General features: G+C 43.4%; 1 protein-coding gene across 1 annotated transcript; it reads right to left on the bottom strand.

Moving 5' to 3' along the window:
* Window positions 1–234: 234 nt before the first annotated feature.
* On the bottom strand, window positions 235–27,721 carry LOC142951441 (caveolae-associated protein 1-like). Its single transcript, XM_076092978.1, has 2 exons — window positions 26,940–27,721; window positions 235–4,712 (listed from the first exon to the last, which is right to left on the bottom strand). Exons 1-2 carry the CDS (start codon window positions 27,471–27,473, stop codon window positions 3,840–3,842), a joined length of 1,407 nt encoding a protein of 468 aa, XP_075949093.1. The 5' UTR covers window positions 27,474–27,721; the 3' UTR covers window positions 235–3,839.

The raw sequence follows: 27,721 nt of genomic DNA, 5'->3' as shown, positions 1-27,721 counted from the left end.
GAGCTTGTTGACTTTAACATGAGCTATACATAAAATCTCCCATGATTGACAAATATGCTCGAATAGAAAACACAATAAAAGAAAAAAAGAAACAATGACCAAATTAAATGTCACATAGCATAATGCCATATAGCCTATCATATTAGATCTTACAGCTGTACTGTAAACTATCAGCAGAGTTTTTTGTGTCCAGTCCCTCACTTTTTCTGCTAACATTCAATAAAAACACAGACATTGTGAACCAAATAGCATTTATTAATTAAATCATTAGTGGTTAAGCAATGAAACGTACAGGAATCAGTTACCAACAAAACAAAAGCAAGGAAACAGTTAAGTGTGAACTACATTATGTTCCATTGACAAATAGGCCTCAGCACACCTGAATGTTGTCACTGCTCTGACAGACATGGCTTTGTTGATCCACTATGAAGGGTTTAGCATTCAACACATTCTCTACCACATTGTATAAAGGCGAGAATAGTTTATCTTTGCTTACATATCATTTGTTGCACTGTGAAATCTGTGCAAAATCACAATGATTTGGCCCGAGAAGCTGTTTCTAAATGCAGAAGAAGTGCAGGCAACAGAAGGCAAAAGGCTCTCTGGTAAATAAAATCAAAAACCATTATGATCTGCACTGGCAGTGATTCACATTATATACAAAAAAAACAAATACACTTGATGTGTCTGAGCTAGGAACTAAACTTTGACCTACAAATACTGTGGCAATGTGGTAAACTTTGGCAACAATTATGTAAAACTCTATACTTTCTGTTACTTTGGATTCACAGATGCATCTTGTGTCTGTCTCTGTGTTAGCTCTTTGCTGACCTGTCCAGGGTGTACACTCCTTCAGCTCAAAGTGTGCCGCGTTACGTTCTAGTTCCCGCTACCCTGACCAGGATTAGTGCATAGGTGGGTGGAAAGTTAATTTGACTATGTTAGAATAGAAAATTAATTAGTTAATCAATTAATTCTTGAATTATTTTTTGCAAGGCATTCTTGAAAATACCACCAGTAGAGGAGTGGAGAATATATAACACATTTATAAAAGCCTTATTGCAAATAAGTAAGTGTGGGCCATTGAGGAACCCCGTGTGTCATTATTGTCACGGCGATGTGGTGAAATGCACCTTTCATCTGGAGCAGAGGGAATCATAGTGGGATGACTGGACACTAGGGGTCAGTGTCAGACCGCAGCAATCACACTAGTTCTGAAACCTAGTGCCGTGAACGGCCAGGTCCTGAGTGTACACAGCCCTGGTCAGAATCTACACTGCTTCTACCAGAGGTGTGTGAGAACTAGCCCAAAGTATTTGTCCTTATCTCAGTTTATTTATGAAACACATCGTAGAATGACACATAGCAGGTTAGAAGAAGAGAATAATCAAAGTGAATCCCATCGGTGAGTGAAATGCACGAGACCTATGGATGAGCTGTCTCTGCTCTGTGTCTTGCAGACCTTCATTTTTATGGGCACTGGTTATTCTTTGGCAGTAAAATGTTGTGTAACAACATTGCATGCAACAAGGTGTGCTAAAACTACAACTATTAGGCTACATTCGGCCAAGTGTAAAATGTGATCACATACAAGTCATATACAAATATGTAACTGTTAGCTCATCATGAACATAGAAATGACAACAGAATCACTAAATAATCAGTAAGTTAGGCAGAGTAAGATAACACTTCAGTATTTAAACAGGTGAACAACAAACAGGGTGGAAGGAATATGTATGCATATGTGGTAAGCAATACAAAAGAAATGTCAGCATTTTAAGCACGCATGTGTACTTAGTGTGTTTTTGAATAATTTGGCCATTGGGAATCTGCTACTCAACAGTCATGAGCTATTTCTCTTCATGTTCAACAAATGCTACTGACGTTCAGTGGAAAGGAGATGATTCATTCCCATGTGCTCATGCCACTAGTTGTGAGTGGTTGGGGCTTTTGATAAAAAGAAAATACTGACAATTTGCACTTTCTTACAATGGAAATGATGGTGTCCCTACCTAATCATTTATTGATCTTGTCAGTTCTGCGATTGCTCCGCCTCCTTTCCTCAGCCAATAGCAACATTATTTTTGGTTTCCTCTTCCTATTTTCTTCTTCTTTTTCTTTTCAAATTTCATCATCATCTACTCCAAACACAAATGGGTTCTAAACAACCCTCAAAGTGCTTTTGCAAATATGAGAAGATTTCCATTAAGCCCTTTAAACTAAGCCCTTTCTGATTTATTTTAAGTACACAACCTGTAGTCAAATAAAGGAAACCCTAAGTTGTTAAATCGTAATTTTGTTACCACTTGGTCTTTTTTTTTATAGTTTTGGTCATCATTGTTATTGGTAATAATAACATTGTCTTGTCAAATTAACTGCTGAGATCTGGGAATGTCGTAACCCATGGTCAGGTTGACCTGCTGGGTCCAACTCTGTATGCATGTACGCTGGAACCCTACTTGGTCCTGGCTTTGCTCTTTGGTAATGTTTTGGCCACTTAAAGGAGCAGTTTGTGAGATTTAGTGACACCTACTGGTCAGGGTGCAGATTACATCCAATTTAAAACCCCTTCCACTAACTCCTCCTGTGGCGGCTTTTTAAGGTAACGTGAAAATACTTCAAGAAGTATTTCACCGCTGGAAAGATGATCTTTTCATGAAACTAGAAAAGTGGTGCTACTACCCTCGCTAGAGCCAGTGTTTAGTTTGTCCGTTCTGTGTAGACACAAGGTGGTAAAACATAGCGGACTCTGTGAAGAGGACCCGCCCCTATGTAGATATGAAGGGCTCATCCTAAGGTAACATTATACACTAATCAAAACATAGTTATGAAAATGATATTCCATTTCTGCCAATGTCTCCTCCTAAATCCTACACACTGTTCCTTTAAGGGAAACACGACAAGCTGACATATTAGCATGTTGCCAACAGTTGGCTATTTAGTGGTGCTTGGGTCCACCTGGAAAATATATAAGTAAGGAAAATATTCGCTCTCCCTTTAGCTCTGGTTTTGATCTCCACCAACTCCTGAGAAAAAGGGCTGCTACTTCCTTCACCAGCTAGTCGCTAACTCTGTCTGTCTGCTGTCGCTGCTGAACAGGGAGTGTACATCGGGTGTATCGGAGCCATTTGCACTTAAAACAGCTGGAAACGAAGTTGACGAGAGCGGTGAAACACTTCAGTCTCACCGCAGTCTTGTGGGACGAAACACCCTAAACAATGAGCTGAAAGATGCAAAAAAGGATGCGTAGATCCTCAGGGAACTGCAGAGACAGGTGATAATTATCTGTGCGTTCATCACTTTCACTCATCACTTTCACACTACATGAGATATTTACACAGGGGCCGTGTACAAACAGACAGACAATCAGACAGGAGGGGAACAAACCCAGAGGTTTGCCGAACTTATGTGGAGGAGAAAACAGCGGTGAACATTACCAACCTCCTGGTTAAACTTTGTCCTACAATACTGTGCTTGTATGCTGAAGGATTATTACTGACAGTCTGGGTACGCCCTTTCAATTTTACCTTCAAATAAAGTGGTTTAGATAATCTGGACAAAGTTTTGGCTTGTTAACCACATGTCTGGTCGTCTGACTGATCAGTCAAACTCATAGAAATGACGCCGTGTTCCCAAATCTCAGCAATAACTTGTTAGTACAAAGTTATAGTAACTAATAGTAATAATGGCCAAAATTATTTCAAAAAAAGAGTTAGACCCAAGTTGTTATAAACCGCAATTATTCTTAAGCAATCTTCCCACAATGAATTCCTTCTTTTTCTTTTACAAAAGAACTTCAGGAATTATGTTAGGATCTTGGCAAATTCCTGACTCTTTATCTAGTCGCTGTCTCTATCTCTGTCTTCATTCTCCTGCAGAGCATCTTGGTTGTCCTCCTCTTCATCCTCATCAGCCTCCTCCTCATCCCCTCCTCCATTCATCATCTCCATCTCAACCTCCACCACGCCCTCCTCCACCTCCCCATCTACTTCGCCGAAGGGATCCGCCTCCTGGGAGACCTCCACCATCTCGGTGCCTTGAACCACCTCAGTGATGCCCTCGCGGATCTTCTTGACGTGGAAGGTGAAGGGGGGCACCTTGTACACAGCGGTCTGGGACCGGGCGTAAACAACGTGGTCTGGCGTGAAGGCCTTCTTCACCTTGTCACGGGATGTCTGCATCTTCTGCTTGCGCTCAGGGTTGACACTCATTTGTGTTCCAAGCTTGCCCATCTTCTTCTCAATGTTGTGACGCGTCTTCTCGAGGTTATCCTTGGTCTTCTGTCTGGTCTTCTCTAAATTGTCCTTGGTTTTCTGCCTGGTTTTTTCCAGGTTGTCCTTGGTCTTCTGCTTTGTCTTCTCCAGGTTGTCCTTGGTCTTTTGTTTGGTCTTTTCCAGTTTCTCTTTGGTCTTTGCTCTGGTCTTATCCATCTTCTCCTTTGAGAATACCGTCTTCAGGGTTTGCACACGCTGCAGACTGCTGCGCTTGATGCGCTCGGCACGGGTCTCCTCAATGGTCTCCTCAATCTCCACCCCCTCCTCATCTGACGAGAGGTCTACATGGGGCTTGTCTGCCTTCTCTCCTTCTCCTCCCTCCTCCTCTTCTACAGCTTCCTTGAGCTCTAGCATGCTGCCCCCTCTGCTTCCTGACACAGACTCAGAAACCTTCAGGGATTTAGAGATGCTGAGTTTTGAGGGAACCTTCACTTCATCCTGTGGAGAAGAGCACACAAGGAATGTTAATGCAGTAAGTGTTAATGAGATTTAGCAAAGCCACCTTGACAAATTCTAAACGTAAACAAGTTTATAAAGAAGGAAGAAAACAGATATCGGTTAGTATCAGTTCCTCCTGTCCTCTGTCCTCCTCCCTCTGTCCTCTGTCCTCCTATCTCTGTTCTCCCATCCTCCTCCCTCCTCCCTCCTCCCTCTGTCCTCTGTCCTCCTATCTCTGTTCTCCTGTCCTCTGTCCTCCTCCCTCTGTCCTCCTCTCTCTGTCCTCCTCTCTCTGTCCTCCTCCCTCTGTCCTCTGTCCTCCTATCTCTGTTCTCCTGTCCTCTGTCCTCCTGTCCTCCTCCTCTTGTCCTCTGTCCTATCTCTGTTCTCCCGTCCTCCTCCCTCCTCCCTCTGTCCTCTGTCCTCCTATCTCTGTTCTCCTGTCCTCTGTTCTCCTCCCTCTATCCTCCTCTCTCTGTCCTCCTCCCTCTGTCCTCTGTCCTCCTATCTCTGTTCTCCTGTCCTCTGTCCTCCTCTCTCTGTCCTCCTCCCTCTGTCCTCTGTCCTCCTATCTCTCTTCCCCTGTCCTCTGTCCTCCTGTCCTCCTCCTCTTGTCCTCTGTCCTATCTCTGTTCTCCCGTCCTCCTCCCTCCTCCCTCTGTCCTCTGTCCTCCTATCTCTGTTCTCCTGTCCTCTGTTCTCCTCCCTCTGTCCTCCTCTCTCTGTCCTCCCTCGGTCCTCTGTCCTCCTATCTCTGTTCTCCTGTCCTCTGTCCTCCTCTCTCTGTCCTCCTCCCTCTGTCCTCTGTCCTCCTATCTCTGTTCTCCTGTCCTCTGTCCTCCTCCTCTTGTCCTCTGTCCTCCTATCTCTGTCCTCCTGTCCTCCTCCCTCTGTCCTCTGTCCTCCTCGCTCTGTCCTCTGTCTTCCTGGCTGTCAGCCAGCAGAGACATTCACAGGAACAAACTAGATTAGGCAGTTAAACTACAGACTCACATTTGTTTTAGGTTGTTTGTAAAAAATGCTTTTTGCCAATCGTGTGTGCTGTGCTTGTATAAATATAGCGGCGGTGGATGAGAGACAGAGGATATTAAATTAGGTTCTGCTTTTGTTTACATGTTCATGCTTGTTGAACAGATGTATTGAGTAAGTATTAACTTTTTACTTGCAAATATTTGATTGCAGTAGCAAGCATAGTTGCCACTCGAGTAATCTGTGTGTGTGTGTGTGTGTGTGTGTGTGTGTGTGTGTGTGTGTGTGTGTGTTGGAGGAGCTCAAGCTGAAGCGTGATAATAAATTACAGCAAAACATGATAAAGTACAGGTAAAAACTGACAGAAATATATTGATTCTTAGTTTCAGGTGATTATACACGAATGAAAATATACTTTAATTCTCATGTTGTGTGTTAAGTTGATGAACTTGTATAGTTAATATATTGTAATGTATATATGCATGTATGTTTTTTCCATTCTCTGTCTGTGCACAGGTACACACAGGATAACTGCGGTGAGAATGAGTCACCAGTCTACACAATAGAGGCATGTGTGGCCAAGACCAAGTGGAATCTGTAACAAGACTCCAGGGTTCACTCATTTATGTCAAACCAGAGTGAGACATGACAGAGACGAACGTAACAAAGAATGGGAAAGGTTAGGGGGGTTTCTGGGAGCTGTTAGCAAAGTGTAGAAGAGTGGCACAACAAAAGCAGTTTAAGTGCAAGTCTGCGCACACATTGATAAGATATGCATAGTACATACACACACAGACCGTATACACACAGACACACACAAACAAAACACAAGATCAGGGATAATTGAAGTTTTGTGGTCCAATCGGGTTTCTCTCTGCAGGCGGACACATGCTCTGATTCTCCCAAATCTGGTATTCATCCATAATCACTGTCGTATTACCTGAATACAGAGACACGGCCTACTACAGCTGGGGGGAGATGGGATGACAGTTTGTGGTAGATAACCCAATAACCCAAATATTGGAGGTATGTTAAGTGTGTGTGTGTGTGTGTGTGTTTTCATACGCCCGCCCTATGGCTATGCATATCGTCACATGAACGGCTCAATTGTTATATAATGTCCTGCGTCACATCCCAATCAAGAGAGGTAAGTCCCAAGTCAAGAGTCAAGTCAAGACCAACAAGTCTAAAGTCAAGTCCACGTCCTGAACTTTGTGTTCAGTCCTAAACAAGTCATTTTAGCAGACTAAATATTGCATGTATTTCAAAAAGTGTAAATAACAACTTTTAATAATGAGTTGTGAATGAATTTGATCATGAAAGTTGTTAAAATACAATAACTCCTAGCAACAGCTACTCCAACTTCAGTTTGGACTGAAGATGAGGTTAGAGGGGCTTCCTGATTGGTCAGGGTGAATTACAACAAGAAACTGGCCAACATGACATCAGGTTAAAAGAATGAGCTGAAACAAAATGTCAATCCTGTCTGATTATCAGGCTGGTACTGAGGACAGTATGTACAGTAAAGTATAGACACGTTGTGGTGAGATGAAGTGTATAAACGAGATATGGTCAGTGTTTGACTTTGAAAAATACAATAATTTGTGACTCCTTGTTGTTTCCTGTCAACACATTCTCACTCAACTCGTTAAACACTGCAGCTTGGTCAGTGGCCTTACGCTTCAAACTATGACGCTCTACGTGCCGCTCTAGAGTCAGTTTTGGACTCCGGTAAGGCGTGTCAGTTTCCACTTGTTAAATGCATAGTGTCTCTTTTGAAAAATAAACTTTGAATGTAGGTTTACTTAGTTTTTAGGTTTACTTACGCAACAAAACTACTTAATTCAAATAAGTATGTTTGTTACGTTACTGGTGTTTGTGAAGATGCAGTTTACATCCATATCCGTCCAAAATGTCATCACTTCATCATTTTATCCTGTCAGAAATGTATGAAATCAGTCAAATGTTGCAAAGTAATTCTTGGGTTATGGCCCAAAAAGTGTCCTGTGACCAAATTCTGATCAGTTTGTCCTCGAGTCCAAGTGGATGTTTGTGCCACATTTGAGCAATTCCCAAACCGCCCAGGAGACCCACTTTCCACACAATATTTCCAGTCAATATGCTCATAGCATGCACAATTTTGATTTCAGGACAAAGTATCCCCGCTACATGCAAGGCTCTGGGAATAGAGTTCTGGGTGTAATGAACCCTGCAGCCTCCAGGGCCCACTAGTTTGGCTTTGGTTGGTGTTTAGTCTTGTTACATAAAAGTCCTCCCACACAGAACACTCAACACACAAGCAAGTATGACCACCTGAGTCTGGCCCACCCTGATGAAGCATTCCTGCACAGCACCACTTTATGCCCGTCTTCTCTTTCTCCCCTCATCTAACCCCTGCTCCCTGGCCCCTTCATCTCCCATTAACATTGGTTTTTCCATGTCCTGTTTACTCGCAGATGAGGGAGCCCCCCCCCCCCCCCCCCCTTTCTATCGGGTGCCTCATCCACCTCATAAATACAATGCTTGTTAATGAAGGAATGGAAGGAGGGGTAGGGGGAGGGGGGTCTTCCTCTTTCCATCACAGCAAATCCTTGTGCAATTGGGCTCCTGAATGTCTGCATCAGGGCCCATACTTGTACGTATTTTCTTTTCCTCTCCCTCTACACCGCCTCTATGTTCAAAACAGGAACACAGCAGAGCCAGAACAAAGGACAACGAGTGGGGGGGGGGGGGGGTGAAGGTGTGGAAAGGGAAGACACATCTCTGCTGTTGTATAGATCGAGTAATAGCACAAGTGGGATGATGCTTCCGAGTCTTGGAAAACCATCTGCTCAGCAGGAAGATGATAGCATCAAAGTGTGGAGGTATGAGAGCTGGGGGGGGGGGGGGGGGGGGGGGGGGGGCTGTCCATTGTGTTCTGTTACAGTGTGATGGTGGTTTTATGAAGGTATTGTGCTGCAGTATCTTGGGTAAACTTGACCTCGGATGAGGAATCTTGGCTTTCCTGAACAGCTGTGTTGACAGGCGGGGCTGCTGGAAAATACCTGCCTCGTCGAAATTCCTTACATCTTGTTTCGATCTCAGGACAGTGCCGTGGGTGTTGCACATCACTTAAGCAACGTGTAGTCAAAGGCTCTGACATGGCCTCACAGTTTGTCACAATTGCTGCTATTGAAAGCAGATATTAGGGTGGAATGTTTGCGTGCAGCTTTTTCTTTTCACTGCTTTCTTGTCAAACTTTAAAGGAATAGTTCAACAATATGAACGTCCTAAATGGAAACAGGAAAATTGCAAATTTAATAAGCATCAGCCCATCAGAGTATGAGATATTTTACTTAAAGGCCCAGTTTGTAAGATTTAGTGGCATCTAGTGGTGAGGTTGCAGATTGCAACCAACTCTACACCCGTCCGTCCCTTTCCAAGGGTGTTGGAGAACTACGAATACCTAAATACTCTGATTCTCTACATGACTAAATAATTGCTTTTATAAACATATATAGAATTTTTTACAACAAATAAACCCAGAACCAGATTCAAATTTATATTTAAATTATACCTAAATATTGTTCATAGATCAGCAACAGTTATGAATATTATATTCCAATGCTGCAATTTAATCCTCCTAAATGTTACACACTGTTCCTTTAATATGCAAAGTTGACATTTTGTCACGGCCACAGCCGCCACAATCAATAAATGGAGATTGATTTTTATACAATGGAACTGATGCATGTTTCACTCCAAATGTTATGTACACTAAAACTGTATCACATTCCACTATGGACAACATGTGTTTATTGTTTTTATTTCCTACTGATAACACCGTTAAAAGTCCAGTCATGAATGACATGGATAAAAGATATGTGGCTGTGTTTTGGTTGTTAAAAATACTTTCATCTTCATAACTATTTTGTATGTATATTTCAAATGCATTAAGTTATGTTGCCCGGCTCTGCTCTGTGCATCAGACGTCTGGTGGAATCACAAGCTGTCTAGGCCGCAACGTGGTTCAGCTGAGCCCGGTGGAATATCTTCCTCACGTTCTGCTGCTCATCAGCTAATTCATATGAAATATGAAGAACCAGTGTCAATAATTGGCTTCACGTCACTAGCGTATACTGCAGGCAGGCACTGCCAGAACCCGTGCATTGGTGAAATCGCAGATAGCCACAACAGAGCCAAAGCTCAACGGCCCTCTCTGTGTGATCACACTTATAGTTAACTATTCTTAACGCTAATATTCAGACAGATACTGTGTGAACTCATTCCACTAGAACCAAAGGCCAACCAGAAACTGACAACCCTCTGAAAACCAACATACTTTTCCCTTAAAATCCTACAAAAATGAACAGAAATGAACAAAAATGAACCAAAGTAACCAGTCCAGTCTTTTCAAAATAAACAAAAACACATAGTAATGTTTAGGAAAACAGCACGGTTGACATAAACTTGACTGAGTAACATGAATACAAAGTAACAAATGAGTCACGTGACTAGAGACACACGTGACTAACAGCTGACATGAGAAAATGACATGAGCATCTGGTAGTGATGCAGGTGGGTTTTACATCGGTATCAGACACCAAGGGGCACCGAGCAGGCCTCGCTATGTCGGCCTGAGAACAGGTTGTTACTGTAAGGGGTAGGGATGGAGCTTAGAACAAAAATGTCTTTTGAGATATTATGGTTCAAGTGGGAAAATGCAATGCTGTTGTCCATGGCGCTCACAAAAGGAACATGGAACAGTGTGAGCTTGGGAAAGCCCAGTCTGTCAGTGTGGGAGTCACAGGCTAATGTGTTTCCATAAGAAGGATCCAACAGGGAATTCTGTGCTGCGTACGTGTGTGTGTGTGTGTGTGTGTGTGTGTGTGTCCAAGTGCATGGAAAGAGTGTATGGGGAAGTTCAGGCATTCACCTTAGTGTGTTGACTTCCTGACCCTCCTAAGTTAATGGGACATTGTTCTCCATGAGCCTGCCGCACAAAAGACAGGAAGGTACACTCAGAGCCATGGAAAGTAGACCAATGAGGAATGTAGAGGTCCTGTGAGTTACTGTGTGTGTGTGTGTGTGTGTGTGTGTGTGTGTGTGTGTGTGTGTGTGTGGCAGTGAGACTACATTTTGTCTTTCGCTCTTGCAAAACATGCAAAGGGAGATAATTTCCATATCTGGTTTGCAATTGAATTACAAAATGACAGTCATGAGGGAAGTTGCAAAACACATTGAACCACAGTGTGTGTGTGTGTGTGTGAGTGTGTGTGTGTGAGTGTGTGAGAGAGAAAGAGCGAGACAGAGTCCTAGAGCGATGGGAGTAGTCGTCTCATGATGTGTTTCAGCACAATATGGGGCTGCGCTCTTTGCTCTTTATCTCTTGTTATGCCTTCATGTTGATTTGTGTGTATGTGTGTGTGCGTTCACAATGCACTGGATTTCTGTGACCTGCTTGTTTTCAGTGTGTGTGTGTTTCAATGTGCTTGTATTTCAATTTTTTCACCCTAATCAGCCTCCCATAAAGCCATGCTGCAGTCTACTCTCCCACCACTAATAACACACACACACACACACACACACACACACACACACACACACACACACACACACACACACACACACACAAGCCACATTATTCCATTGTTGATATTCACTCTTCCTTCTTTATTTTTCTCTTTCTTTCTTCCTTGGATGTGATGTATATAGGGGTCTCGCTGAAGCTCATTTGCTGCCTCCATACCTGGTTAGGCTGATAAAATCTTATTTATTTGTTAGAAACCTCATTTAAAACTGAAGTGAAGAGGTAACAGAGGTCAATTGCATCTTAAATCTAGGAAGCCAGCAAAATGAAGCCTATAGTTCTCACAAAAGACTCTCATTGTGTGTGTAGGTGTGTGTGTGTGTGTGTGTGTGTGTGTGTGTGTGCGTGTGTGTGCGTGTGTGTGAGTGAGTGAGTGACTTGCTGAGATCAGCTGGCTGATGCTCTGTGTTGTCAGCACAACGCAGTGTTTCTCTTTTATGATGAGTGTGCATGGTCTGTCCACTCAGACAGTTGCAGTTTACATCCATGAAGTTCACCTCAGTTCATTCTTCATCCAAGTGGATATTTGTGCGAAATTTAAAGAAAGTCCCCCAGGCGTTCCTAAAATGGAAAGGACAATGCCAAAACATGAAACACAAATCTGTGAAGAATGCATTTAAAAAGTATTGGTAAAAAGGTAAAGTACACATAAAGTGGCCTTCACATGCTTAAGGAACTAATACTTGTAACCACGTTGGTGTGGTCTTAAAGGGCCGGTGTGTAGGATTTAGTGGCATCTGGCAGTGAGGTTGCAGATTGGTTTGGTTTGTCCATTCTGGGCCACTGTAGAAACATGGCAGCATTTCTTGTGATAATAAGCCCGTTGTGTGAGCAGGACTGTCACGGGGTGTCATGATGCAGCAGTATTCTTTGATATCATTTCCTGAACCTTGTTGCACATTAGCACTCTGAGCCTGTTTTCCTGTCTGTGCCTGTTTGTTTCCTGGAAGTCTCCCTTTTGAAGATGTTTCATGAGGGCATATTTGGGTTTTCTGGGCGTGGCAAGTGGTGAGCCACTGGGTCTATCAACCATTACATAGAAACCATGGCAGCAACAACAATGCCAGAGCCGTTACCTCAGCCAAATGTGTGCCAAGTGTGTTTCTACATTTTCCTGCCTCCGGCTGAGAATATGTTTTCCTCCTCTTTTGAGCTTGTGTACTTCGTGTCGTTGGTATTACAGGATGGTATTATAGTCTGCAAATGAAAACCACGGCAGAACGAAACGTTTTCAATTATATCGCCTCCCTTGGCAGGAAAAAACATTGAGTTGTACTTGTGTCTCCATGGTAACTGTGGTGAGCCTGACTGGAACTATAATGTTTCCAGATGAAAGAGATGTTTGACTGTGGTGTTAGTGTGTGTGTGTGTGTGTGTGTGTGTGTGTGTGTGTGTGTTGATATGCTTATGATCATAATGAACATGTGTGTTTGTGTAACAAAGGTCTTTGTATGTGTGTATGTGTGCGCAATCATGCACTTCTGTGACTGTGCCTATGTGTGTGTGTGTGTGTGTGTGTGTGTGTGTGTGTCTGGGGACACGCAGCACGCCATGGAAGCTTTCCACTCTCAGCCCACACTGCAACCACTCATCAGCCTCATGGAGAGCCAGAGAGAGGAATCCCGCTGCAACACACCCCTCTCTGTCTCTTTTTTCAATCCCCCCCTCATGCTGTGAACAGGCCAGATGCATGTGTGTGAGTGTGTGTGTGTGTGTGTGTGTACAGTATGTGCGTGTTGCTCATACAGTTACAGTACACAGACACACACACACACACTGAGGAATCCTTATGACACAACTGCTGATGTAGTGAGGAACCGGGGCAGTCGAAGAAGCAAATGAGGACATTGCACTTCTTTTTCTGGTGCTTTGGAAATACAAATACCATCTATTAAGAAAAACAATGTCACCACAAGGCCCATAAAACCATTCACATGATGTTCACCAGCCAATGGGGTTTTCCACATTGTCGTGAAAGCGTAGACGTCATTGATCATTGGTGTTGAGTGAAAGCTCCACTAAATGGACCTCGTGGTGAGATTGGTTTCTCAACTGCTGCTTTCAAGGTCAAGAATACACTTTGACCCTCTACTCACTTAGCTCATACCCTTTAGCTCATGCTTAACCTCCACCAAGCACACCAACCCCCCCAAAAAAGTAATCCTCCAAACGCTCTGGTACACTTCCAGGTTTGAGATAAAAGTCGTTTTCTATAACCAGCGCACTGTGAAGCCATTTAAAAACAACGGACACCACACAACACAAACCACAACATCCCGGGAACACTTCTGGCCTTCCTTAGTTCCTGATGCACGTCACAGCCCTTTTTCTCTTTCTCCCTATTTCTACACTGTCATCTGTCAAATCAAGGCAAAAATGACAAAAATCAATCTATAAAAAGATGGACTAGACACCCGGCCTATCCAGCACCAACTGGCACTGAGCCAGCCAGGTTCATGAGCCCCAAACCTCTGAAGTAACATTCAAGTTACAGCACACGGACCAACAGGGTTTGTAGGGAATGTGGTTTTAATTTGCACATGGGTTTAACATCAAAAACTCACTAATTGCATATGCAAGTTAGTTGCTGGAAAGACATTGTTGTGACTCGTCCACCTGACTGAGAGCAAATGGAATGGTAATAAGTGTTTACAATCTACTCTTGACTGTGACTCAGTGGAGAGCTGGAGGGTCGTCCTTCAATCAGAGGATCGCATCTGCTAGTCCATGTCGATGTGTCCTTGGGCAAGACACTTAACCCCAGAATTGCTACGGTGTGCGAATGTTAGGTACAGATCCTGATGGGCAGATAGCACCTTGCATGGTAGTCCTGTCATCAGTGGATGAATGGGTGTGAATGGGTGAATGATGACATGTAGTGTGAAAGCGCTTTGAGTGGTCGGAAAGACTAGAAAAACTCTATACAAGTACAGTCCATTTACCATTTAGACAGGTCATTTCTTGCTGAAAGAATATTTCAAACCTCGTGGGTGTGACTGTGACTGTCGTATGTCACTGCAAGTTCTCCCCCAAAAGGATCATGGGATAAAATGGGTGAAGCAGGAACACCGAGACCAATGTTGGCTAAATGTGGACTTTGAATTGGGAGTAAATCTTGAATCTTGAATGATGTTTCACAACTCATCAAATGCAGTTTGAGAAAAGTAGAACATCTACCAAAGGTAAAGTAGTCAACGGCATAAATTCCCAGTCATACCAGATCAAGTAAGGCTGTAGCCACAAATGAACAAAAAATAAGTTGCGTGGCTTTAAGTTAAATGATATCCTAAACTCTGTCACAGTGAAGCAGATGGCTGACATAGCCATTGTCTTCTAACTACAGCCAATATCAGCCAGCTGACATACAGAGCAAACCTCTTAGTGATCACGGTTACAGTGAACAACTGCTCCAATGATCAAAGAGCTTTGGGACAGAATCATTACAATACAAATGCTGTTTAAATAATTTGCTTATATCATGTCAGATTAGATGGAAATCTGCTTGAGAAATAAAGAAAAAGAAAACTTGCTCATAGTATTCTTTTGATGAATTTGAGCGGGACAGATGTGATCACTACCAGAGGTTTCCAGTCTAATCCTAATGGTCAACCTGTCAGACCGGCTCCGTTGGGTGATGGATGTGTAGGAATACATTGCTCTGCGAGTGTGTTTTTCAGTAAACTTCTCATGTGAGTGTCATGGGAAAGACTGTGATGGTCCCACACAGCATAACACTCTGGGGAGAGAACTCCCTATACTATAGAGAACTCTCCTCCTGGTTTCCACTCGTCCCTTTTAACCAGAGAGAGAGAGAGAAAGATTGCTATATAAAGTGATGGCATGCCGCAGGTCCCAGAAGGGGGAGAGAGAGAGGGATGAGTCACCAGGCATGCTGTTGCGCTGGAGCACAGCAGCAACCTTTCTTTTCACTTCCCCTCCGTTCAGTCTTTCCGACCTCCCTTCTTCGTTTCTCTCTACCTTCCTTGCGATCGGAGAGTAAGCTGAGATTCTCGGATCACTGACGAATGACACAGATCAGCGTCACAGCTCCATGGCAACCAAACAGAGAAACCAAAATATATATCCTGTGCCAGTTCTGTGCCAGACAATCTCGCTTGTTTTTTGATTCAGTTCAGTTCACTTGTTCCAGAAGGTTTTTAGAGTCTGTGACCGATGGCAGAAAACGAGGCGGGGTGAGCGGATTGCTCCAGTGGGGTCAGCCGCAGCCGCGCTCGCTGGGACCTCCAGAGGGGTTCGGTTCCTCTCAGGTGTGAATGTGAGCGTGAGCGGTTGTCTGTCTCTATTAGTCGGCCCTGTGATAGTCTAGCAACCTGTACAGGGTGCACCCTGCCTTCGCCCATCACTTTCTTTGCTTTATGGGTTTTCTTTTTCTTTAGCAATGTATTCATCATCAATGAGGAGGGAAAGAATCAGCAAAAAGCCTTGTTAGCATTTGTCCTTGATCACTAACGTATAGCTTATTAACAACAAGCAATATCCAGTTTAGCCACCTTGTTATTTACAGAGTATGTGGCTACACTGTCAGGCTAATAAAGAGGAGGCGGTTCATTTTGCTTTCAAGGTCATAAGTATGGGAAAGTGTGAAAGGTGAACTTTTTTATCAAGACAATCCATCCTATATTGTTTCATATTATAACCACAAAACATCACAGTATTTGTTGGCTACTGTAATTATTTTATTTAAAATGTAAAAGTAAAAAAGTAACTTTTAAAGCAACAAAATCAGTTGATTTCAATATTTCATCGTTATACTAGCTCAGATTAAAACCTCATGAATACACCTCTAAAGCTCTCCAATTAGAACACTGTTTGTTTAACCTGTTCAGAGTTTCATGCATGAACGATTTCTTGGTGAACAACAGCTTCTTTTCGTCACAGTGAGTTTGCCAGGTTTGGTACCATGGTCTCTGTACAGAGACCAAATCGTGCATCAACTGTTGTCCATCAGGAAGTAGCTTCCAGGGTTAAGATATCAACCATGAAACGCAACATCTCTGATTCATCATCTCTCTATCTACTGAAGGCATAAAATACAAAAAAAAAGAAGCATTTCTGATCTTTATGCTAAGCTAGGCTAACCATGTCCTGTCTGTACAGTATTTAACACCCAGAGATGAGATAAATACTCGCAAAAAGAAAGCCAATAAGCATGTCCTGAAATGCTGAACTATTCCTTTAAATCACTTCCATCACCTCCATCCTGTCTTCTGCTGGCCAGATGTGTCTCCTTGTTTTATTTTGTGGCCAACATGTGATGACAACATTTCCTAGTGCTTAAGCATCACATTTTGTTAACCAGCCACAACAGCATGCGTCCATTCCATTTGCTCTCAGTCAGGTTGCCTGATGATGAATGAAGATGATGAAGAAGATGTCTTTATAGCAACTCACGTGCATTTGTTTTCGTGTATTTTTACCAGCCACGACAGTGACGCTGGTATTGTTTTCACCTTGTGAGGTGGTGTGTGTGCGTCATCATGGCAAAATGGTCAGGTGTTTGTATATCTGATTGTGGACAGATTTTGTCACCACAATAGCGTTACAACCGTGCAAGATGCAATCACGAAACTTTACTGGTTTGTAGTCGAGATCAAAATGAAGGCATAGTTTGAAGATGAGCGTGGTCCGAGTAGAGCTCCTCACAGGTCTAAAAATGTTTGTCCAAACCCAAAAAGACTCAGAAGCCGTCTAATATTTGGAACCTGGGACCCGCACCCACGCAGGACAGAGGAATGTCAAGCCTGAGTCCGTCTGGGATACACAACTTTGTGTCTCACTAAAAGTAACGTTAGCAGCCTGTATAATCCACCGTCCTTGCCCAGGAAGTAAAATACATCCAGGTATTCTGTTTCAACAATTCAACTTAAAAGTCCACTTGCTATCTCGGTGATAGATCACAAACACGACGTGTGCAGTATTAGCTCTTTCCAGTTTTGTTGTACCTTTCATAATGAAGATAATATTGACTGCCCTTTTGAACTATAACAATGATTACTTGTTGCCACGGCTGCTAGAGTTAGCATGGCTAATTGCTATCATTTGGGCTCGCCGAGTCTGACCTCCGCTCTCTGACCCTTCACCTCTTGGGCAGGTCATGTGGTACCACCTTGTGACCAGATGCATTCACACACAGGCGCTGTATGATCACAGGCAGGTCTCCTCCAATCCACTCGGCTATTATACATAATGTTAAACAGATCCGGGGCCCGTCCCCAGCCACGGGGGTCTCGGGCCCAAGGGTTCGGGTGGAACCTTGAAGACCTCTAGGTCTGAGCAAGGGCGCCAGAAGTAAAGGGGTGGGAAGTAGGAAAGGGGCCGTTGCCCCCCCCGCTTTACGCCCCTGGTCCAATCTGTCGCAAGATGGTCTCTAGCTCTTTGTGTATTCAGGGGCCACAACAGTTTGCATGAAGCTCTTTTCTACTTCAACAGAGGAGCTTTGTAAGGATGCACACACAAATAAGGATTTCTTGAAGTGTTTCCAAGGCTGCAGACTCGTGTGTGCGAGGCAGCTCATTCTCACCCTTTTCAGCGCTCACTGCAAGACACAGCTTGCCATTGTCTACTATCACTGGAAGATGCTTTTACGACATACTTTGGTTCGCGGGTATTCTGATCATGTACTTTCACGTAGCAGCACACACACAATTCTTTGTAGAGGGTAAACACAGAACCCCATCATTAATAATTCCTTTTGTGAGTGCTACCATCCATATGGATACTATGTACCATTCCAACGCCATATCCGAAGACAACTTCACACAAGATGAGCTCATTATTTAGAAATTTGACTTGAACACCCTGAGGTTTCATCACAACCTTCCGATGAATTCTACTACAAAGATCTGATGAAGATGGGACGAGCAGCTGAAGCTTGGTGGCCCTGCCTCCCTCCTCTCTGGCCCTCTCTGGGTCTATGTACAGATCCATGCTTGACTTACGGGGACTTGGACAGCGAGGGATGACAGTGGTTGTTCCCATGGCCACCCCGTGTTACTCTTTCCAATAACAATGGAGGAGGTCGGTGTTTATGGAGAGATTTATGGAGCTGCAGAAGAAGGGGTTTCTTCCTCTGCTGTTTGCTCCTGTCCTTCTCTGGGATGTAAGGCTAAGGGTCATAGTGATTCTGTATACAGTGAAGTCTTCCATTCATCAAAACCTGCAATAACACATGTTTTTGGCCACTTGGGGGCAAAAGTTGTGAACACAACATTGAGGTATCATCACCTTTAAAGTTCATATGGTGAACTTTTCAGCAGACAGTTTCTTACTTACGTATCTAGCACTTACGGAGGAACATTATCATTCATCGCCATAAACCTTAGAAATAACGTAGACACTAAAGTTTGAGGAGGTCATCTTAACATTCAAATCATTATAAAATTAGATGATTTGGTGACTTATCACAAACGTACCTCTGTTCAGTGCCAATAATGTAACTAGCCATGAGAGGATTCAGACCTGAATCATATGACAGAGTGAATCACGAGGAAACAAACTGATGTTTTCAAATACCACAGCTTTGGACTATGAGTCATTAACGTCTGACTCATGTGGAAAAGCTCCTACTGAGAAATAAAATTGTAAGACCAGGATCTGAAAGATAATTTCTCTATTGATGTCAAGTGAGCAGCGTTAAAACTGATTTGTCATGCATTTCACCACGGCAGAACAATGATGATGGTGTTTCTGAAAGGAAGAAGAGTTTTAAACGAGCTCTTGAATGTGTGAAGACGTGAAAGTAGTGCAGTGGGACTGAAACCTTGGAGTGTCTGCTGGTAGTGGTGAGACTGGATGAATTATTACAGTGCAGAGGGAATCAGCCTGATGTGTAAACAGGCTCAAGAGATGGCCGCACTTAGCTAAAAAGATTCAAACATTTGCTATCCATGTGCTCGATCCAAACAAGACTTGAAGGACACACTTTAACCAGAATGGCCTGCTACATTCTGTGGTCTGTCACTCTGTGGATGTCTCTTACAGAGATACTAAGCTCAACCTGCAGTACTGTACTGTATGTGAAATGTTCCCTATGTCCGTGGTATATCACTTGTGGTCCATCATAAATTAATTCTCCATTATCAGATAAATACATTGATAAAGTAGCCATAAAGTAAAAACACAAAATATTTGACATAGCGGATGAAATATTTTCACCTCTCCAGTTCTAATTGAAATATTTTTCTTTATTTAATTACTATTGGAATTTTATTGGGACACTCATTTTCACACACATACACACATTCGCTGCCCTAGCCTCGTTTCAAAGTTTTCAAGCTTTCCTAAGCTTTCCTAAGCGCTCAGGAAAGTGACTGCCCGATCTATCAGCTTCCTGTGAGGAACCGCTGACGGCTAGGGGCGTGGTTTAGGTGTGTGTGACACGACGCGGAGAGCCGTCGTTCAACGCAACAACGGCTAGCGTAGATGCTGCAATAGCATCAGTTCTATCAGAACTGGAGAGTATTTCTACATTGTATGAAGAGCAAGTGGGGTCCAGGGAGATGGAGTAAGAAACACCCTTGTAGCAAAATAACAATAACATGCGTTTTTAAAGGTGACATAAAAATTCAAGTTTGGTCAAAGAGCAAGCCGCAACCACCAAAGCTAAACATGTTAGGCTAGGATACCTGTTAGGCTAGGATACCTGTTAGGCTAGGATACCTGCCTGTCAAGCAAACATTCCTTTGAGCCAGCATCCAGTGGGATTAAGAGGAACTGCCATTTAAGACACATGCACTTAAAGAGGAACCTCTCAGATTGTAGGCCATCAAAGTGTGTTAACAGATGTTAGGGAGTACTAGCAAATGTGAAACAAGTAGTATAAAATCTTTACTCTCTCCTGAGGCAGCTGTGTGAAGTCTGATAAATGTCCACAAGTGATGTCACTCGAGTCAGCACAGTTGAGTCTGAAGGCTACAAGTTTGAAAAGTAAAAGAACCTGGAGGCGTGCAGTTAGAGGGAAGTCCTCTGTAGCCCGCTGCTCCTCTCTGCTGCAGGCTGGAGGCTCTATGTTAACTTCTAACCAACCCAAGTCTCCATGACCGGATGACAAATGTCTGTACGTTATGAATTAACAAACGAGCTGATGTTGGGGCCTGAGTGTCAGCACCACTGGTCCAGGTCCGGTCCCTCGGATCTTCAAGACCAAACAGGAACACACTCTCCTAAAGGCCCTTTCCTTCTCACAATCAAACAAGTATGTGATAGTTGCTATTTTTAGAACGCTCTCTCCCCTTCTCTTTCTCTGTCTCCATAAGCCCTCTGCAACCTCCCTCTCTGTCTCCTTTATCCTCCCTCCCTCTTTCCCTTCCTCTCCATTCTGTCAACAAGCTCCCGTCAGATGGTCAGGACATCTTGCCTGACATTCACACCAGCCCTACCTACAGTACTGAACTGAAGCCAAAAACACCCCACCAAAAAGCAGAGCTCCCAGCTGAAACAATGTTACACACAATCTGGCCTGTAAACTGAGCAGGGAACATTTTTGCCTCTTATGTCCATATATGGACCTGGAACGACTGGTGTGAGAAGAATGAGTTCACTCTTGATTCATTTACATGCGATTCATGACTGGGACTCGTATTGCTCCCAGGCTGTTTGGTGAAACGTGTACTTTACAGTGTTGCAGATCTGGTTCATTTGAACGATAAGAATACCTCATTTGTAAATCATTTGGGTGAAGCTATGATCACTGTTGCATATGAGGGCAGTTTGACACGGTGCTATTGATTGTAATGTAGTGAGTGTGGAGGCAACAGGTGTTTTGGGTGGTGCTGATTGAACGTACGGCATAAAAGAGAAAGAAAGATGATCATATTCTGACAGAATGTTTGTGAGATGTTTATTGACGCACTTCAAGATTCCAATTCCTTTGAATGTCAGGAGAAGTAAATGAAAGAATGAAGCTGTGGCAAAAAAGTAAAAACATATATATTGTATTTTAGGCCCTTTGCTGATAGAAAATAGGGTTAAAGCTCCAGTCAAACCAGACAGCAGCACTGAAAGTTGCATTCTTTGTGAAATAGTTGGCAGTGGCTTAGTGACCAGGCTACTTGTGGGGCCTTGTTGGCCTCGGAGATAGTTGGTAACTAGCCACATTTGTAAATTATCATCAGTACTTCATGCGTTACTCTGTGATTCAGTCACAATCAAAACCTGTTACATAAAAGTAGGTTCTAGTTTCAAAAGGCATTTTTGTGATTGTGAAATTTGGTCTAAGTTGACCTAAGTTGTACCCAACACAGAAAAGTGCAGATGTACTTGTCCTCTGGGAGTGGATCTGCTGATTACAGTGAATTAAAGCACCGTAAGATTTTAACCAGTGAGCACAAAATGTTGATGCCCTCAGCTAGAGGAGCAGTGCTGCTGGGCTATCCTAGCTCTGACCCATGCCCCTTCACAAAGTTGTACTCAACACTTGGGCTCTTTGAGCGGATCTGTTGATTTTGCATTTAATTGTGGCTGTTATAAATGCTGGTATGGCTCTTAAAGTGTAGCTAGCGCTGGAATGAGGGTGATTTACCTAGATCAACAAGAGAATGAGAGCTCCTCAGGCCATTGCTTTCTCAAACCGGGAATTATCAAAATGACTGACACACTCCTTCAAAGAACACAGTGATACTTCCTCGCTATGGTTTTGCTGATTGGACCCATCATATTTCAGATTTTAAACGTATCACATTGAATATATTTTATTCCAGCTCTCATTTATTTTGATCTCAGTTAGATGACCTGTTTAATCAAGAGGATGGAGTTAAACAACTCGGATGACAAAGAATCCAGTGAGAGGAGAAAGAGGGAAATGAAGGAGTAGAAGTGGTGAGGGAGTAGGGATGGTGTGTAGGGCGGGGTGGGGTGAGGAGGACACGATGTGGACTGAATTATCCTGGTGGGTGGAAGAACAAGGGAGAGGGAGGAACAGGGCGGTTCCCGGGGAGGAGGAGGCAGGAGGAGGTTAGCATGGAGAGCCGGGGATGCCTGTGCTATGAATCAGCTGTCTAAATATGGACCCTGCTCTTCATCGCAGCACACCCATCCACTCCCTGTGCATCTCTTCTTCGAGTTTATCTTTTGCACTCACTCGCCCACATATATTATTCCACCCTCCTCAAAGTGATGGAGGAAGGTCCTCGGGTCAATCGGTCACACATTCTCACTACACAGAAGGTATTGCTCTCAGCCAACAGTCTCTCCTAGTAGCGTGCACGCACACATTGAGGGACAGGGGGACAAAACAAATGGCATTGAAGTATATGCTTCAAACCAACCAAGTCACTCAACGGGTCGTCAGACCAGGTCAATGCTGTGCTCACACCAAGTGCGTTCACCTCCATGTAAATACATCAACCCTGGCCGCTATATATACCACTATTGCTGCTTTGTACATGTTGTGGAAGTCCCAGATCTTAGTTCCAAACATCATCCAGAAGCGCTCTGTGAATTCCACGGAGCCGTATTAACTGTATCTAGCCAGCCACACGTCTATGGCATGAACCCACAATAAGCAGATTCTGGGTTCATGCAATAAACAGATAAAAAGATATTGAAGTATCTACATAATGATGACGATTTGTAAAAGGTCTGAATTCATGCTTTGTCAGGTTTGTCAGGACGAGCTAACTACTTTTCTGAATGGAGTTTAAATCAATCAGTGCTAGGCTATGCTAACATTGTAGCTGCTCCAGCAACAGTCAAAATAACGTCATTTAGGCATTAATACGGCCGCAGCGTTAGTGTTCATACCACAGACGGTCTATGGTTTACACACATACAAGGTTTAAAAAGCCTGCATCATAGAGATGTCTGTCTTTAAAGACATTCATAGCGTTTGACGATTTAATCCATTATTCATGTAAAGAAAACTGCGTTGTGCAGCTTTGACTGACTCATATTTTCATCGCTCTGCTTTGCTGTCTCACATACGCACACTGTGGGGTAGAGTCGTCACATTCCAGGTTGGATCCTCAGTAAGTGCAGTGATCTAGTGATGTACATAATGAAGCAACTATGAGGCTTACTGGACACTCAGTAAACTAAAGACACACACACTCTCTCCCACACACACACACACACACTCACTCCCAGGAGGAGGACAGCTGCTCATGCTAACAGTCACTTCCAACAGCTGTGCTGACAGAGCTGGCACTGACTTCACACATCATACAGTAGTCTGAGCTAGTCCAGCATACCAGTGGCATTATGGGATATTGTTTGCATTGTTGGCATTAACCACAGGTGGTTTTGATTTGCGTTAGACGAACAATAGTTTTTGACCGATCGCGATGAGTTTGCCACAATGAAATATGTCATCCGACTCATCTCATGCCAAACATTCCTATAATGGAAAAAGTGAATTAAAACCAGGGGGAAACATATCCATGCATGCTACAGACTACCAGGAAGATTATATAAAATATCTTTTAAATGCATATATACACATTTAGTGTGTCTGAGGTTGGTGACATTTGTTTTTCATGAGAAAACAAGATGAACAAAGTCATAAATACTGTCCGTGTAAGCCTCGATGGGACCACACTTGTGAAGGGGGCCCAGGAGGGAGAGGAGGGAAGACCGGTGGTTCAACAGCCGCTAATAAAGAAGAGATTAAACACCCTATGCTAGACTACAAAGAGTTCGCTCTGCGTCCTCCCTGTGTGAGCTGACCCTATGTAACGGTAAACACAGCTCAGTAACAGTGTGCTTTTGGAGCACCAGAGCAGGACTTTCCTCAGGTCACGAGTATAAATCAGATGTGTCTGGATCTAAACTCTTTTTCCACCTGAAACAAACTGGAAAGGGAGAAAGCATTTTGAATAAATGTCTGGAAAAGATCAGAAAACAGTATGTGTTGCTAAGTGGCATGTGTCACAAACCTGCAAATAGACTCATACTAGCTCATGAACCCCCAGTTAATAGGATTATTACCTACAATGTTGATGTTGACTTTGTATTGAAATGTCAACACTGTAAATGAGTAGAGCATAGCTGTAGGAGTGAAATTATATTCAATATCACTCTTTAATAATACCAGTTCAATTAAAACCATGTAACCTTAGACTAACCCTTGTTCTGCTGGTGCCCCCCAAACAACATCAAGATCCCCAACGAGCGTTATTCTATTGTCGTGTTGGCAGCTGTGAAACAGAAAATGTAGCATAAACTCAGAACTGGTTCTCTCAGTGTCATCTAACATCTCCCCCAATTCATGGTCTACGGAGCAGCTCCACACTTTATACTTGATGACATCACATATTTTAGCTTTAGCTCTCTAGTTTTTGGTTTTGGGAGAGTTGTTCACATATACCTGTGTTTTTGCACTTAAACCAGAGGAATAACACGGATGGATTTAGAAAATGGGAGTAGTTCCCATTTCAGTACACAGCATAGTACTTGTGTTTTTCCATTTGCTTCTAATTGGACTTCTCTATACCTTGCTCATTGTCATGTTAGACACTTGCCTGATGAAGACCTGGTCAGTGTAAAAACGTTGCTCTTTTCAGTATAATAAAACGTTGTATGAAGCAAGAATGGCGTGTGCAGACACTCTATACTATTACTGCGCTTCATTTCAATCCACTCTGGTCTTTCCCTGATGTTCTTACTATTACTACTACTGTTGATGTATTTGCACTTCCACAGCGTTCTTGTTGTAAGTGGCACTGATGTGATTGTTCGTGGTACAAGTCAATAGTACTGATGAGTCCTTACAAAGGCCAAGTATTTATATGTTGACACACTGTGCGAGTAGCCAAATAAACAGTGTTACAGTTCAGGGGGGTGTTGGTGGAGTCTTTCTCCGTCTACTGCTGATCCTGAAAGAATCTGCCCTCATAGAGTAACAGATGAGCACAGAAAATTGAAAACACAACAACACATTGTGGTTTGCTTTTTTTTAATGAAGATGAATCTGACATTATGTCATAGCTAGCAACCATAAACTGAGCCAGTGTTGTGTGTTGGAGAGGGAGCCAGAGATAGGCATTTCAGGGGGAGTTTCTCTTGCCACAGGGCCCAAGCAGTTGGCTAACGCAAGCATAAATCCCACCTTGTGGTGTCTCAAGTAGATTGCACTGGAAACTTGCAATCCTCGGCTTCAAGACTTTATTAGATAGTATCTAATAAAGTCTTTAAAATGATGATTTATTATCAGATTGAGAAACAGTTCAGTCATCAGATTCCTTCAGATGTGATGATGGAGATTAGGATTTTCTTGCTGAGAGCTGTGACCTGCTCACCTGCACATCATTATGTATAAAATCCTGTGCTGGTATGCCAGCACAAGGAAGCCAAAGTATATTGCATAAGCATGTTAGAATAGCATTAACTCATGAGCGTTCACAGTCAGACAGCATGGCCTGCTTAAGATGGAGCTCTCATTTGACTTCTGTCCAGCTGCTGGAAAGAGACTGAGAGAGAGAGAAAGAGAGAGAGAGTGAGGTCGGTCCAAGCCAAGATGTCTGAGTCAAGGGTGGAAACTCTGAATGTTCTCGCGCCACTGTGCAAAAAGCTGCAAGCTATTACAGATCACACGGTAGCCTCACAGGCTAAAAAAAGAAACAGCTCCCTCTCAAATAATACAACTTTGTCTCTTCAAATGAAATATCGTCCCTTTAAGCGTGCTTGTGGTATTCCATCTTTGTTTTTTTTAAAAAGGGAAAGAGTATAATTATTTTATAAATAGATTATGTTGGATTTGGGCAGCCTGCATGCTTGGCTTGTATTCTTTAGTCCTACATTTGGTGTACTCAGGAAAATATGTGGAAGCCACCTTTAGTGGATACTGAGCACTGAACCAATGTACAGTAGGAGATTTGGGGTGGGGCAGGGCTGGTGTAGAGCAACATCTGGGGGGTTTTCAGTAAAGACCAACCGTTGCTCGGAGCTTGATGTTATTTGCATTTAGTTACTACTTTCTACTCGGAAAATGTAGCACATGCCAAACTGGAAAAAGACTGGAAGCTGTTTTCTGATACATAAGTGTGAGTAATATTTCCAGTGATGTTTCCATAGGAGTGGATATGTGTCAAAGCACGCACATCTATTGTATGACACATCTGTGTTACGTTTTGAAGGCATGTCATTTCTGCCTGGATTCTGATCCCAGGCAGGAGATCAGGTCAAGTTAGGTTTATACGATACGAACACGTTAGGTTAGGGTTGGCTTTTATGTTAACTGAATTAAATATATTGAATATTCTTGTTTACCGAAGTGAGAGGTAAAGAGTACCTTTCTTTTGGTTAAATATTAATTGTCCATGGGAAACGCAGTATTTTGGTATTGCGGATTCAGTGATGAGATTTAGTACAGCCTGCCACTTGAGCTCTTGCCAGCGATACTTTAAAGGTGACCTTTAACCACTCCCTGAAATCCTCTGCCCCCTCAGCAAATTGAAAAACATCTTCGGCAAACACTTCCTGTTCACTCGTATTAAACCTTGTTTTAAGCCACCACCACCACTTTCAGCAGGGTGTTCTTGGAAAGTGAAGAGGCAGTGACATGACTTTCACTGACATTTATGAGTCCAAACATTTGCTTGGTTCACCGTTGGGCCACACCCATCCCTAAACCAATAAGGTGCCATATCATTCACATACAGAGCCTCACACCTCGAACAGACAAGCCAGAACCACACATTGATATGTGTATTCATACACACATGCACTCCTCCTACCTGGTAGATCATGACTTTAAAGTTGCGTCTCTTGAGCAGCTCTGCCTCGTTGTTCTCCAGCTTCTTTATCTGGCCTCCTTGCTTCTCCAGGGTTGCCCGCACTGTCTTGACGTTGACGCTCACCTTGCGCACCTTCTCCATCATCTTGTTGACGCTGTTGGATGTGGTGCTGTGGTTCTTGGCCAGTTTGGTGAGCTCGCCCTGAATGCCGTTCACCGAACGCTCCATCTCCTGCTGCCTGGCCTCCAGCCCGCTCTGGGTTTGCTGGATCTGGTCCACCGCCCCGATGATCTTGTCAAGCAAAGTCAGCACCATGACCCCATTCGCCTGTAGGTCTTGCTTTCCCGCCTCGTCTTTGTCTTCGGCGGCGTCGCCCTCTGTGCCCATAGTGGACAGCTCTTTCTTGGCTGCGGCGAGGGCATCGTCTTCGTCGTCCGAGGGTGGGAGGTTGACCTCATCGTCTGAGATCTCAGTGAGGGTTTGAGGCTCCAGCTGGGAGCTTGTGGATTCCAGTGCTTCCATGATGGCTGCCATATCAGTGGATTTGTATTGTACAGTCAGCTAATCAACCTTTCTTTGACACTTTACTTTCTCACCTGCTTCTCCCTTTTTTCTTCTTCTCAGGACCTCTTTTCTTTTCCCCTCCTACTTCAAAACTAACTTATCTCTCTCCAGCATATATGCACTCTCTCTCTCGCTCTCTGTCTGTCTTCCCTGTCTACTTGAAATCCCTGGAGTCAGGCCAGTGTGCACGGGAAGCCAAGCGATGCTGGATGTTACTG

The sequence above is a fragment of the Anarhichas minor genome, unplaced genomic scaffold, assembly GCF_050575085.1.
Source record: "Anarhichas minor isolate MPS153535 unplaced genomic scaffold, ASM5057508v1 ptg000017l, whole genome shotgun sequence".
Taxonomy (NCBI): domain Eukaryota; kingdom Metazoa; phylum Chordata; class Actinopteri; order Perciformes; family Anarhichadidae; genus Anarhichas; species Anarhichas minor.
This window is presented reverse-complemented; position numbering and strand designations above follow the sequence as displayed.